Here is a 15,801-nt window from a genome sequence, read left to right as displayed (position 1 = left end):
CTGTAATCCCAGCACTTTGGGAGGCCGAGGTGGGTGGATCACAAGGTCAGGAGATCGAGACCATCGTGGCTAACACGGTGAAACCCCATCTCTACTAAAAACACAAAAAATTAGCCGGGCGTGGTGGCGGGCCTGTAGTCCCAGCTATTCAGGAGGCTGAGGCAGGAGAATGGTGTGAACCCGGGAGGCGAAGCTTGCAGTGAGCCAAGATCGTGCCACTGCACTCCAGCCTGGGCAACAGAGCCAGACTCCGTCTCAAAAACAAAAACAAACAAACAAACAAAAAAAACAGAAAAAGTTAGCATTTGTGTCATTCATGTAAAACAAGATGGCAGCCACCTATAGCAAAGTTTACCTCACTGGAGTTACTGGAGTTTTGAGGTAGCTGAGTTCCAGAAAATCCATGGCTGCCACTTGAATCAAATATCTGACAGATGGGGGAGGAAAAAGACTAATGAAATGGCCCTGTAATATTCATTTGCCAGCTACCCTTTTTCATTATTTAAAAACTAAAGTTCTATAACATTTTAGAAGAGCTTCATATCACAATTTGTACTATTATTCTAATACACTTAAAGTTTTTATTTCCCGCATAGTTACGTTTTACTTTTTTATGTCATCTATTATTTAAGTCGGCCTGTAATCCCAGCACTTTGGGAAGCTGAGGTGGGCAGATCACCTGAGGTCAGGAGTTCAAGACCAGCCTGGCCAAAAGAGTGAAACCTCATCTCCATTAAAAATACAAAAATTAGCCAGATGTGGTGGCGCCCGCCTGTGGTCCCAGCTACTCAGGAGGCTGAGGCAGAGAATCACTTGAACCCGGGAGGCAGAGGGTGCAGTGAGCTGAGATCACGCCACTGCACTGCAGCCTGGGCAACAGCACGAGACTGTATCAAATAAATAAATAAATAAATAAATAAATAAATAAATAAATAAATAAATTCATTCTTGATATGCTTTTAACCAAAAAGTACATGTTTCTGAAGGTGTGAAACAGAACCAACAAAATCAAGCTCATACCTACTTTTTTAAATGTGCATAGGATAAATCTTGGAAGAAAATACAGCTAAATGTTAAAAGTGGTTTGTTTGGGTAGAAGAATTAAAAACAATTGGCTTTTCCAAATTTCACCTTCTAAATTTTGTAATGGCATAATTAACATTAAAAACAATATAAACACTGAGAAATACCTACTAAATCAACTTTATTCAGTTATATAAATACTGACACTGTAATTAGTTTCATATCTTTTTAAAACAAAAAATGTTCGACCAAATGCTTTTGTTTATCAAAAAGTCTATGTTGAGAACAAATTACCACACATGCTGGGTAAAAACCATATTAGGCTCATATCTAATTAGCAGAATGTCTACACCTAAGAAAAATAAGCAAGTTATTTATTAAGTTATTATTTATATCGAATATACTGTCTTGATTAAAATACCTTAAGGACATTAGTTAACCATCAAAGAAGTTCAGTTCACAAAACATAAGTGCTCGGCGTTATGGCTCAGATCTGTAATCCCAGGACTTTGGGAGGTTGAGGTGGGAAGATGGATTGAGGCCAGAAATTTGAGACTAGCCTGGGCAATATAGGGAGACCACTCCCACCCCCATTTCCACAAAAACGATTTTTAAAAAAATAAAGAAAGCAGAGGCCCACCATTAGCAAAGGGTTTGCAGTTGACTACAGTCAATAATGAGGAAATACATTTCCATTACAACCAACAAATAAGATTACTCTTTACAATTAAATTAAATTAAATTACAGGCTGGTCACAGTGGCTCACACCTGTAATCCCAGTACTTTGGGAGGTAGAGGCAGGTGGATCACATGAGCCCAGAAGTTTGAGACCAGCCTGGCCAACATGGTGAAACCCTGTCTCTACTAAAAATATAAAAATTAGCCGAGTGTGGTGGCTCAAGCCTGTAGTCCCAGCTACTTGGGAGGCTGAGGCACGAGAATTGCTTGAACCCGGGATGTGGAGGTTGCAGTGAGCCAAGATCGTGCCACTGCACTCCAGCCTGAGTGACAGAGAGACTCTCTGTCTCAAAAAAGAAAAAAAAATTAATTACAAGTAGAACCACAATTTTAAAATCTGATATTATTTTTGTATATGAGTATACAAACACGGTGGCCACATAAGAAAAGTTTCCTGTGATTCTGCTGTCTGTTAATCTACCAACCCACTCTCCACCACCTCTAACTTTATTGTTTTAAGGTTTTAAACAAGTCAAAGGAACTGATACTGGCCCTTTTACTTACCCAATTCACAAAAGCGTTATCAAATAGCCATATACAAATTAGAAAACAAAGATCCAATAAAATGTGACTCTCTTTCCAATGATATTGAAAACATAATCAGAAAAACAGCAGCTCATTGAAAATAAAAGCAAAAACTTCTTCAGATTTAATTGCAAACAATTTCCCTATTCACCTGAATGATCAGGTCATCATATAACTTATTTTTTCAACAGCTTTGAAACAGAATAATCCTAAAACATATCAATCAGCAAGATAAAATCCATTGTCATGCACCTGCATCATGAAATACAAGTGCACCATGAAATACACATATTCAAAATGTTTTGAAAACAATTTACGATACTTGGGCCACATTTCACATAACATGTGCTTAGACTATTTTTCCTTAATAAAAATGTTAGAAGAGGCCAGGCACGGTGGCTCACGCCTGTAATCAGCACTCTGGGAGGCCCAGGTGGGTGGATCACCTGAGGTCAGGAGTTCACGACCAGCCTGGCCAACAGGTGAAACCCCGTCTCTACTAAAAATACAAAAATTAGCCAGGCATGGTGGTGTGCACCTATAGTCCCAGCTACTCAGGAGGCTGAGGCAGGATAATCACTTGAACCCAGGAGGCAGAGGTTGCGGCGAGCCAAGATCACACCACTACATTCCAGCCTGGGTGACAGAGCAAGACTCCATCTCAAAAAAAAAAAAAAAAAGAGAAGAAAAGAAAAAGAAAGTGTTGCAAGAGTCACCCCTCCCCAAGGGAAAATAAGCACTAGCAATTTTCCAGTGTTTCAAGACCGTGGACTTAGGCAGAAACTAGTCCTGGCCCTGCCCTTTGGTGCTGGTGAACAGGATAAGGTAAGTGATGTAACCTCTTCAAGTGTCAGTCTCCTCATCTCTAAAATGGGATGACAAAACCCCAAGGCCATGCTCTAAGGATTTAGTGAGCAAAATCCACAGCACTATCAACAGAACTGAGCTGCCACTCCTCTGATTATTAATTTTCCATTTATTTTAATATAAAATCTATGAGAAAATAAATATTAGTACTAGAGGGAAGGAAAAGTATGGATTATTTTCTGATTATTCTTATTTTTTCTGTTCTTAAGCACTGCACGCAGTGTGACTACCTCTTCAGGAGTGCCAGGATAGATACGGCAACTTGTGCAGTTTCGTTGGGCAAAAAAAAAGTGCATGCTAAGAGTTGATTCCTTTGAATCAACTTTTATTTTCATTTTTATTTTTGAGACAGGGTGTCACTCTGTCACTCAGGCTGGAGTACAGTGGCAAAATCATGGCTCACTGCAGCTTCAACCTCCCGGGCTCAAGCGATCTTCCCAATTCAGCTTCCCGAGTAGCTGGGACTATAGGCGCACACCACCACACTCGGCTATTGGTAGAGATGGGGTCTCACTCTGTTGCCCAGGCTGATCTTGAAGTCCTGGGCTCAGGTGGTCCTCCTGCCTTGCCCTCCCAGTGTGCTAGAATTACAGGCGTGAGCCACCCCACCTGGCCTCATTTCATTCTTAACAGAGAATGAACATTGATGATTTATAGCAGGCCGAAAATTAGGGGTTTCAGGAATTTCACTCTACTCTGCTGTTCCCATGCTGAAAAGCTCACCTGAGTTATAGAAGGTCTCTTCTCCTTCCCTTTTCTGGCCAGTGTGTCCAGCCCTTTTAACGAAGAAAATATTCCCTTCTTGTTTCTCCCTCGCTGGGTCAGTGACAGTGTCCTTTTCCGGAGAGCAGAGTCATCTCTAGAACATACCTAATGTAAAACACAGTTTAAAAAAAATCTAAAGGCTTAGCATTTGAGTGGCAGAAAAAATGAAGGAAGTGAGCTCTGCTTGCTATAAATGCATTCTGACTATCGCCAAAAGCTCCTGCATGTCTGAAATACCAGGAAAGCATCCATCATATAGACCACTCTCATCTGGATAACACAAGTCATGACAGTCAGGTCTCTCCATGGTGGGCAGCAGTGTCAGCAAAACCACTACAGACCCCTAGGCTGAGCCAACACAACACACAGAAGCCACCAAAATGGGAACGACTTCAAAAAACCTGATGGGGCGCTCTGCAGGACAGAGAAAACAACCTTTAATCCATCCTTTAATCTTCACACCACTGTTGCCCCTTCTCCAGGATCCCACTTTCCTGACGGTGGAACACACAGAAAGGCAGAGATGAGCATGCAGTGACTGTCCACTAGCTGCTGGACTCTAGAATAAGCAGTAGAGAAACCGGGGGCTCTAAAGCACGACGTCTGGTCACCTTCATCTCCAGGCCCCTGGCCTCTGGGTGACCTGGCCTCTAAGTGTCAGTTGTTGGGTCAAGCCCCACAAGCACCGATGGCAACAAGCTGAAGAAAGGGGAAGCATCCGCAGCCCTCCCCGAATGCTGCAGAAACAGCCTTCCTCAGGAACTTACCAGAGCATGGAAAGAGGAAACAGACAAGATGCCCAGCCTGCCGAGGGCCAGCTTGGAGGGGCGGCTGGCGGCTGCAAGGAGACTCTTGGGGTTCGGTAACTCCCCACCTTGTAGGCTGGCCAGATAGCAGCGCATCCTGAACAGATCCATGTGAAATTTCTCAAGATTCTGCTCCCATTGCTGGATCTTAAAGCAAAAACAGAGGTGATTTAAATAAAAATTAAAAGTTTTCACAGGTTAAAACGAAAATGTGATCCCTTTCACAAACTTGAAGAAAAAATTAGTTTCGGCTGGTCTGCATGGTTTAAATTAGCCTTTCCTGCTCACCCTATCTCAGTCCCTCCCATCAAAATGCATTGGGTCCTTTGGAAAGCGAGGCAGGCAGATCACTGAAGGTCAGTGATTCCATTCGAGACCAGCCTGACCAACACAGTGAAACTCCATCTCTACTAAAAAAAAAAAAAAAAAAAAAAAAACACAAAAATTAGCTGGGTGTGGTGCCAGGCACCTGTAATCTCGGCTACTCTGGAGGCTGAGGCAGGAGAATGGATTAAACCTAGAAGGCGGAGGTTGCAGTGAGCCAAGATCATGCCACTGCACTCCAGCCTGGGCAACCAAGCAAGACTCCGTCTCAAAAAAAAAAAAAAAAAAATGCACTGGGTCATCCAGCACTTCATTTCATCAGGATAGCCAAACAAAAACAAAAACAAAAAGCTGGTGGTCCCAATACAGTGACATGCCAAAAAGGCATGATGTTTGGAGAATGCCAACACTCTAAACCATCCTGACTTAAAACAGGATGCAATTTGCAAGTCAGTTTTTTCACTTTGCTTCATTTCCCTTCACATTTACAGTCCCTGATCCTAAACTGGATTAACTGAACTGCACACAAACAGATGCCAGATAAATAAAAGCAATGACTTTATGTTTCTGTTCATTCTGAGTAAATGACTCAAAACAATAAGAAGCAAATGGACTTCAGGGATAAGGACAAATAGAATTTTACTGAGAATACTCCTAAGTAAGTATCTTGGAGAATAACTGCCATCTGTACATCTAAATAAAACTAAAGTATATGCAGCTGTTTACACCACAGAAGTTACTATGAACTTCTTCAAAACTTAAGTCATGAGTTGGTAAAGAAATGCAGCCAAACTCTGGGAGCCACTCTCCTTTCTCCCAAAGATATCAAAATGCATTACCTACAAGTATTACCTTCATGCAAAGATAAGTTATTAATAATAGGTGAAGAGAGGCTCTTGTGACTTGCCAACACAGGGACTCAGCAGAAGAACGAGAAGAACAGAAAGCTGTGATTCAAAAGCTGTTGAGCGCAATCTCAACACTCAAGGGAAGGTCTGTAAGTGAACGCTTGTAATCAAGGATGCAGTGTGAAGAGTTAGGTTATTTCAGGTGCACCAGTTGCATCTCTAGTTCTGCCATGTTGCTGAGCACCCAGACAGATCCTAGCCTTTCACACCAAGCTTTCTAGGTGAATCCTTCATTCTGGATAAATAATACTTTGAAGGATTTCCAACACTGGACACTCTGCCCCCTCCAGTCTCTCCCCATAGACAAGTATTACAAATTCTGGGCATTCCCCAGACCTTTTCCAAGTTCTCTGTATCTATTTCTTAGGTTGGTCGCTACACAACTTTTCTGCATGAAAGAAAAACAGTCACAAGATCTAAACAAAGAATTTCTTAATCATCATCATTTGTCAGCAAAACAGTGACGTTCCAAGGTGCATTGAAACAATGTCAACATCCATATAGAATTTAACCTCACTCAAGATCCTGTATACCCCTATTAGCAACGTGGTGGCCTACTGGTATCAGCCTTGAATGGACAGAATGACCTGTTGGCTTTTAAAAATGCAGATGCCCAGGTCCTACGCCTGAAGATTTTATCCATTAGGTCTGAGGCCTAGGAAAGTTTACATTTCATGAGCACCTTCTGGGATTCTGGTGCATGGCCTTATTACTGATGACGCCTGTTCTACGCTAACAAGACAGTTCAAATTGAAACTGCAAGTCTCTTCCTGGTCCTGCCATATTAGAGAATTCCAGAGTCCAGAGTGATGGATGGGCACAAACTGACACCTTACTTAAGGTTCAGTAAAAACTATAATCTCAGTTCTGTTTCCCAAACATCTTCTCTCCAGATGATTCCTGAAAGTCCACAATTATAGATGGATTCCTTTGTCTTCTAATAATATGTAGATATTTCTAGATTGGATAATGCATTAAAGTTTATCACACTCATTTATGCCTCACTGTAAAACAGTTTATGAGATATTTTCTGAAGGTTGTATGGAGGGTGAAGATATAAGAGGAAAGAAAATGAATGAGTCGGCAAGGCACAGTGGCTCACGCCTGTAATCCCAGCACTTGGAGAGGCCGAGGTGGGCAGACTGCTTGAGCCCAGGAGTTTGAGACCAGCCTGGGCAACATAGCGAAATCCTGTCTCTACAAAAAATACAGAAATTAGCCAGGCATGGTGGTGCATGCCTGTAGTCCCAGCTACTTGAGAGGCTGAGGTGGGAGGATCTCTTGAACCCAAGAGGTGGAGGCTGCAGTGAATTGAGATCACGCCATTGCAGTCCAGCCTGGGTGACAGAGCGAGACTGTCTCCAAAAACAAAAAAAGGAAAGAAAAAGAAAATGAATGAGTCACTGGATACCAGAAGGTAAAGATGCCCATGCAATCCATGGTGGATTAAAAAGACAAAAAAGGCCGGGAGTGGTGGCTCACGTCTGTAATCCCAGCACTTCGGGAGGCCGATGCGGGCAGATCATTGGAGGTCAGGAGTTCAAGACCAGCCTGACCAACATGGTGAAACCCCATCTCTACTAAAAATACAAAAAAAAAAAACATTAGCCAGGTGTGGTGGCGCACGCCTGTAATCCCAGCTACTCAGGAAGCTGAGACAGGAGAATTGCTTGAACCCCGGAGGTGGAGGCTGCAGTGAGCTGAGATCGCACCACTGCACTCCAGCCTGGGCAACAGAGTGAGACTCCATCTCAGAAAAAAAAAAAAAAAGACAAAATAAAATAAAATTCAGGTCTATGCCAATCACCACAGATTGGGGAAGAAGACAATCTCTTGTATTTGCACTGAATCCTGTAGTTTTAAAAGTATTTTTAACAGCACTATTTAATGTACTTATGTGACTACACATCAAAGCAGTACTGAGAGGTAAAGACAGTTTGAGACCAGCCTGGGCAACATGGTGAAACCCTGTCTCTACAAAAAAATGCAAAAATTAGCCAAGCATGGTGGCATGCACTTGTGGTCTTGAGAGGCTGAGTTGGGAGGATCACTTGAGCACAGGAAGCAGAGGTTGCAGTGAGCCAACAATGTGCCACTGCATCCCCAGCTGGGGTATCAGAGTGAGACCCGATACCCCGGCTCAGATCGGGAATGAGCACACAGGGATACACAGGGAATCATAAAGTTTTATCAGAAACACTTTAATAATCTTCAGCACTCATAGACCTCTCCACCCAAATCTTGGGACAAAATACAGGTGAATTCAGAGGGAGAACATGGACCCAGATGCTTAGGTTTGTTGGAAAGTCAACAGGGCTGGGACACCCCAATAGCCCAAAGGAGACCTTATAAAAATCAAGACGTTTGTTGTCTTGATTATATCTTATTAAGTTTCAAGACAACCAGTATCTCAATAAACTGTACACTGTAAAGTTCATTTAAAATTTAATTTAGTAGAAAATGCAAAGGAAAAGTAACCTTATGACTTCTCTATTTCAACAATGTTCCTTATCCTTCTTAACCTTATCCTGACTGGAGTGATTTTTTGTTTGTTTGTTTGTTTTTGTTTTTGTTTTGAGACATGGTCTCACTCTGATACCCCAGCTGGGGATGCAGTGGTACATTGTTGGCTCACTGCAACCTCTGCTTCCTGCGCTCAAGTGATCCTCCCAACTCAGCCTCTCAAGACCACAAGTGCATGCCACCATGCTTGGCTGATTTTTGCATTTTTTTTGTAGAGACAGGGTTTCACTATGTTGCCCAGGCTGGTCTCAAACTCCTGAGTTCAAAGCGATCCACCCGCGTAATGGTTAATATTATGTACCAACTTGATTGGGCCACGGGGTGACCAGGTATTTAGTCAAACATTATTCTGGGTGTGTCTCCAAGGATGTTTTGGGAGATATTAACATTTAAATGGGTAGACTGAGTAATGCGGATTGCCTTCCCTAATGTGGGTGGGCCTCATCCAATCTGTTGACCACCTGAAGAGGACAAAAAGGCTGACACCCCCTCAAGTAAGAGAGAACTCCTCCTGCCTGACAGCCTTCAAACTGGGACGCTGGCTTTTTTCCCCCCTTGGCTTTGGACTTGAACAAAACATGGGCTCTTCCTCAATCTTGAGCCTACCAGTCTTCAGCCTAGAACTACACCGTCAGCTGTCTTCATTCTCATGCCTTAGACTCAGACTGGAACTATACCATTGTCTCTCCCAGGTCTCCAGCTTACTGACTTACCCTGCAGATCTTGGGACTTGCTCTTCTCCATAACTGCATGAGCCTATTTCTTTTAATAAATTTCTCTCATTCTCTCCCTACACAAACACATACACACACACCTCTTCAGGTATACACACATCCTACTGTTTCTGTTTCTCTGGAGACCCCTGACTTATACAGCCTTCATCCCTATAGATCTTTGTGGCAGAGTAAGCCATCTTTACTCACATATCTATTCCATATTGAAAGATCATAGTCATCTTATTTTTAAGGTCATGGTTCTTTATAGAAAGAATCAGTTCCAGAGCTTAAATGAAGATTTGTGGTTAAATAAGAATCTATATGAAATATTTGACTTTTCTTTCCACAGACTCAGCAAAGTTGTAGAGAGGAACTTGAAAGAGTATTCAAGTAAAAGTACGGTGAGGCCCCTGATTCAGATGCTCGGGTTCCTTAGAGGGAAGAAGAGGTACAAGTGCTGGACCCAAAGGCTCACAACAGACCTTATAGTATTTAGAAAGGCTGTTAACATTCACAATGAAATTGCAAGGGACTTGGTATTACCATACCTTCATTTCTCAGCAGTTGAGACTTAAGTCCAGAAGAGAAGCAATTTGACCAGTCATGTAAAAAGCTCACCCTACCAGACTAGCAGACCCAAAGCCGATTCTGATGTGAACAACATGTAGGGGACAGGGACGCTCTCAAGTAGCTATAACGGGGCCCCTGATTCCCAGGTCTTCTGACTCATAGGAAGATACCTGTGCACTATCCTAATAGTGACCTTAGCAACTTTCATTTACATTTTTACCTGTCCACTTTATTTCTGCCCATATACCCCCAGGTATTCTACAGAGAAGGAGGTAAGACTACCACACTCTCACTCAGTGGCCCTATTCATATTGAACACTTTACATTTCAATATCCTACCAGCCTTGACATTCAAAGCCAGCCCAAATTTAAAGTAATGTTAACTTGACAGAAAAACATTTTATAACAATTCTTCAGAAGGTGACATAAAAGAAAGACAAAGATACATATTTTAAAGGGTAAAGGAAAAAAAGACAATCTTTTAGCTATTATGTATGTTAGTTTAGAGATTCAGTACAGTTCAATGATAATAATCACCAAAACAGTAATGTATTACCTGACCACATTTATCAAGGTGTTTCTGGAGATATTTTTTTCTAACATCAAAAACTAGAATGCCTAAAATCAGTTCCTTTTAATCCAAGACATCTCACCCCCTTTTCCTAAATTCTTTAAATACTGATAAGTTTCTAGATGTTTCCTTATTATTTAAAGATAAACATCAAGATATGATATAAAAAGAAAAAAAAAAAAACACTTGCAGCCTGGTCAATGTGGTGAAACCCCGTCTCTATAAAAAAACACAAAACTCAGCCAGGTGTGGTTGGTGCACACCTGTAGCCCCATCTATGTGGGAGGCAGAGGTGGGAGGATAGCTTGAGCCCAGGAGGTTGAGGCTTCAGTGAGCCGAGACAGGGCCGCTGCACACTCCAGCCTGGGCAGAAGAGTGAGACCCTGTCAAAAAAAAAAAGTAAAAAACATAACTTCTATATAGAATGAGCTTTTGTTTCTTTTAATGCCCATGCTCAAAACATAAAAAGACAAGACTGAAAAAAACTCACTCTGAGAAGGTTTTCATTATCTTTCATTGTGAAAGGAAGTTACTAATAACAAAATTACAGGGGAACACTCCCATTTTTCAACATTGGCACAAATTCAATGCAAAATCTTCCTCTTTATTGCTAACACAGCTTTACTGATTTAATGAACTCAGAAAGGTTATGGTTTCCTGTAGTAAAGTGGGAGGGAGAGGGATGAAGCCTAATGCTAAAAATAACAAATGAATAATGATTTTTTTTTAAAAGATGACAAGTACATTCCTGCCACACCCAGCAGTCCTAGAAAAATATTTTCTGCCATTTAGTCATTTAATCGCAGTAGTCATTTGCCTATTACTAGGTTTGTCCCATAAGATAATTCATGTTTCTTTCTTGGTGTAAGAAGCTGAAAAACTCCCGTTCCATGCTTTCCAAATACTAAAACCTATCTTCACAGAAGAACCAGCTAGTGACATAGATGACACTCAAGTTTAACAGTATTTAGAACAACCAGCTAAAGTAGAGAGATTCGGTTTTGTTCTGTTTTCCTTTGAGATATAATTCCCATACCCAAAAATTCACTCAGTTTTATAATCAATGTAATTCCCATCAAATCGACCTGAAAAATCCAAGTTATAAAAACAAGTAAATCAAGGATTCTATTCCACACAAAACAATTCATCACCTGGTTTAGTTAGCAAGCAAAGCACCATCTGATTTACCCAAGTCTTACGGAGCAGTAGCGCCTATGAATTAGGAGCAAAGATTTGTGTCCAAATCCCAGCTCTACCACTTACCAGCTGTGTGACATTAGCAAATGCACTTCGTGGTGCTCCAGTGGCGCAATCAGTTAGTGCACGGTACTTATACAGAAAATGTACTTCTCGTCTGGGTGCAGTGGCTCACTCCTATAATCCCAGCACTTTGAGAGGCCGAGACAGGAGGATCACTTGCACCCAGGAGTTCGAGACCAACCTGGGCAACATAGCGAGACCTCGTCTCTATTTTTTTAAAAAATTTTTAATTCTAAAAAAAAAAAAAGAAAGAAAAAGAAAAGAAATATACTTCTCCTAAGGGTCTATTTACTCATCCAACAAACGGGTGCTGTATCTACATCTTTACCTTGCAGAGTTATTGTGAAATCACAAATGATAGTGGCCTAAGGCAGAGGCTCTGATAAAACAAGGAAGGGGAGCATGAGAACAAGGCAGGGCAAAAGGAGGCGTACTGTTAGACAGGGGTGAAGCAGGAAGGCCTAGAACACTGGGAAGTGGGGTGGTGGCTGACTCAGAGAAGAACTCTGTTTCCTGCAGTACAGAGGACAGCATCCCTGGACAGACGAGACAGAGGTGCTTCCACACATTCACTAACTCAAGCAAGGCATCGAGGGTTCAGAGATTAAAAAACAGACACGGTTCCTCCAGGAGCACGTATTTTATAGCAGGAGCAACCTTACACACGAAGAAATCATGACAAAGCCACAGATGACAGCAGTGGCACAGACATGGAGAACTGTGGGAGGAGAGTGGGGCTCCCTGATGGAGTGGGCGAGAGGGCGATCAAGGACAGCGCCTTGGAGGAAGCGACCCCTAAACCCTTCATGACAGTCGAGAAGGGGTGAGCCAGATGAAGAGGGCGGAGGGGAGCAGGGCACATTTGTGCACAGCACAGGAGTCCTCTCTGCCTGAGGAAAAACCCAAAGAAAGGAGCAGAAGGGTGGGCTCAGGGAGTTGCAGATAAAGGTCAAGGTGGGGAGAGGTTATCAGGGACTTTATCTGGCAATCACAGGATCACATGTGCTTTTTATTTTTTTACTTTATTTATTTATTTATTTATTTTGAGACATATCACTCTGTTGCCCAGGCTGGAGTGCAATGGTGTGATCTCAGCTCATGGAAACCTCTGCTTCCTGGGTTCAAGCGATTCTCCTGCCTCAGCCTCCCGAGTAGCTGGGATTACAGGTGTGCGCCACGACACCTGGCTAATTCTTTTTGTATTTTTAGTAGAGACGGGGTTTCACCACATTGGCCAGGCTAGTCTTGAACTCCTGACCTCAAGTGATCCACCCACCTCGGCCTCCCAAAATGCCGGGATTACAGGCATGAGCCACTGCGCCTGACCCAGATGTGCTTTTCCGATGCAACCCAGTCTGGCTGTTGTATGGAAGATGCATCAGACGAAGGGCGAAACCGGAGGCTTCTGCAGTGGTACCGGGAGGAGAGAGTGACAGACAGTCCTACTTCCCCTGTCTACCTCTCACCACCTACCTAAAACCACACTGCATTTGCTCCCACTGTGCCTTGGCCTGGAAGACCCCTCTCTATTCTCCCGGTAAACTCCTCATTTTTCAAGAAGCAACTCGGCCTGCCTCCTCCAGGGTCTTCCATGACTGCACATGAGGCAATATTTCCCATTTCTGTCTTCCACAGCACTGGAATGCCACGTGCACTGAATCACTGTGTTATGTTGAAATTGTATGCTCAACCGTCTGTCACCTGCTAGACTGAGAGCTCAACTGTCTGTCACCTCTCTCTAGCAGGTGCCACTGTCACTGAGGGCTCTAGCACTCTCTCTAGCAGTGCCACTGTCACTGAGGGCAGAGACAGTGACTTCTTTGAGTCTCCAGTCTGTGCACATTTGCCTGACCCAGAGTATGCACCAAACAAACTCTCATCGAACTAAACCAAACATTCTTATTCTCCTAACAAAAACATTTCCAGGCTGGGAGCGGTGGCTCATGCCTGTAATCCCAACACTTTGGGAGGCCAAGGCGGGCAGATTGCCTGAAGTCAGGAGTTCGAGACCAGCCTGGCCAACATGGCAAAACCCCGTCTCTACAAAAAATACAAAAATTTGCCGGGCGTGGTGGCGTACGCCTGTAATCCCAGCTACCCAGGAGGCTAAGGCAGGAGAATCGCTGGAACCCTGGAGGCAGAGGCTACAGTGAGCCGAGATCACACCACTGCATTCCAGCCTGGGCGACAGAGAAAGACTCCGTTTCAAAAAAATAGAAAATAAAAACACTTCCAGCTGGGCGCATTGGCTCACACCTGTAATCCCAGCACTTTGGGAGGCTGAGGCAGGCGGATCAGTTGAGGTCAGGAGTTTGAGACCAGCATGGCCAACCCCATCTCTACCAAAATACAAAAATTACCAGGACGTAGTGGCACATGCCTGTAATCGCAGCTGCCTGGGAGGCTGAGGGACGAGAATCACTTGAACCCAGGAGGCAGAGGTTGCAGTGAGCCAAAACCATGCCACTGCACTCCAGCCTGGGCAACACAGCAAGACTCTGCCTTAAAAAATAAAAAATAACACTTTCACCATCTCCCTATTGCCTGCCTTAAAAAATAAAACATAAAAAATAACACTTTCACCATCTCCCTATTGCCTATTGAATAAAGTTCACATCTTCACCCACCACCTCCACAATCTGGCTTTATCTCCCTCAAATCCCCTCACAAATATGCTACACTCCAGTGGTTTGTTCCTCAAACTGCTTCCCCCTGTACACATCCAGAAATACACCATAGTATCCTCGTATTTTCCTCAAAGCCTTGTTCTCATTGTTCTCTTCACCAGTTTCCAATTGTCCAAACGCAATCCGTCCTCTTTATGATTTTAAAACTGTATTTAAGTAAATATTTAAACTGAAGCCCACGTTTCATAAAACCCAGAGCAGTCTCAACCCTACCAGCAAGTGCTTCCTCCTTCCCCACAGCACCCCCTGGTAGTCCAACCACCTCCTCCCTCCCCAGCCTAATTAACCACAGAAGCAGGCCTGTCTCCCCTGGAAATCGCACATAATGAGGCAGGATGGGGGATGCCATCTGGGAGAATGCCAAGACTGCCTAAGGGTGGTGAGGTTTTGTCCTTGTTTACTTGTTTGAAATAATAAGCAGAAAGGCAAATAAAGTACTAACTGGACTTAATTTACAACTCTTCCTCCCTGGGAACTTCAAAGGCGATCTGGCGTGTGGATGGCGGCGTGATCTGGTCCACATTGGACATGCTCAAATGAAAGCTGCATCATCCTGCCCCAGAAACACCCAAGAGGCCTAGGACACGGCCAGAGCATGTGACCACTGACCGTACGTAGCTCAGCCGGTATGTTACAACTGCGATAGTGCCTTTTTATTTCAAAAAGGATCTTCTCCACCCACGTACTTCGAAGAAAACCTGTTCCAGAGAATTTCTGTTGCATGATGTCACCTACATTGCACATTCTATTTTTAGGCTAGAAATGACTACATCTGAGGTTTTCAGGGAAAACCGCTGGGGAGGAAGCTACATAAATAAATGTATATTTATTGAGGTTTTAAAATGCCAAGTGGATAAAGCACTGCTCTTTTACAGATATTTTTAAAAGGAAGTTTAGAGAAAGCTAAATGCTTAGGGAATATTTTGGAGATCCTGTCCTGATTGGTCTTGATCTGTAAATACCTTTGCCTTTGTGGCTTCACATTACATTTTTTTGTCAAATATCTCATAAAAGCAATTTTAAGCAAGTACTTGTTCCTGCTTAATGTTTCCCAGTCTTTGTGCCTGAAGGTAAAAAGTAAACAGCTCTTGGCCAGGTACAGTGGTTTCATGCCTGTAATCCCACCACTTTGGGAGGTCGAGGCAGGCAGATCACCTGAGGTCAGGAGTTTGAGAACAGCCTGGTCAACATGGTGAAACCCCATCTCTACTAAAAATACAAAAATTAGCTGGGCGTAGTGGTGGGTGCCTGTAATCCCAGCTACTCGGGAGGTTGAGGCAGGAGAATTGCTTGAATCCAGCAGGTGGAGGTTGCAGTGAGCTGAGATTGCGCCACCACCCTCCAGCCTGGGTGACAGAGCAAGACTCTGTCAAAAAAAAAAAAAAAAAAAGCGTAAACAGCTCCTTTACAACCTGCTGACAAAGGATGCAAGGACAGCGGGCACAGCAAACATAACTCAGGCTACACACTACAAAGCCCTTCAGGAACATGTGACTAAAGCATAACCTCAAAGAGTG

At 43.2% G+C, this 15,801-nt stretch overlaps 1 protein-coding gene across 8 annotated transcripts in view; it reads right to left on the bottom strand.

The window, feature by feature from the left end:
* The window catches only part of TIAM2 (TIAM Rac1 associated GEF 2), a 264,916-nt gene that overhangs the window by 88,677 nt on the left and 160,438 nt on the right, over window positions 1–15,801 (bottom strand). For 7 of the 8 annotated variants that reach the window (XM_008974986.4, XM_063605529.1, XM_063605527.1 and 4 more), the window contains 2 exons: window positions 4,687–4,872; window positions 3,878–4,024 (listed from right to left, as the gene is read on the bottom strand). In XM_008974986.4, coding sequence (XP_008973234.4) covers window positions 3,878–4,024; window positions 4,687–4,872 — 333 coding nt within the window. Of the gene's footprint in view, window positions 1–355; window positions 428–3,877; window positions 4,025–4,686; window positions 4,873–15,801 lie in introns of all 8 variants that reach the window. The other variant, XM_055114256.2, reaches the window with a different exon arrangement.

This window comes from Pan paniscus, chromosome 5 (genome assembly GCF_029289425.2).
Source record: "Pan paniscus chromosome 5, NHGRI_mPanPan1-v2.0_pri, whole genome shotgun sequence".
NCBI classification, from domain to species: domain Eukaryota; kingdom Metazoa; phylum Chordata; class Mammalia; order Primates; family Hominidae; genus Pan; species Pan paniscus.
This window is presented reverse-complemented; position numbering and strand designations above follow the sequence as displayed.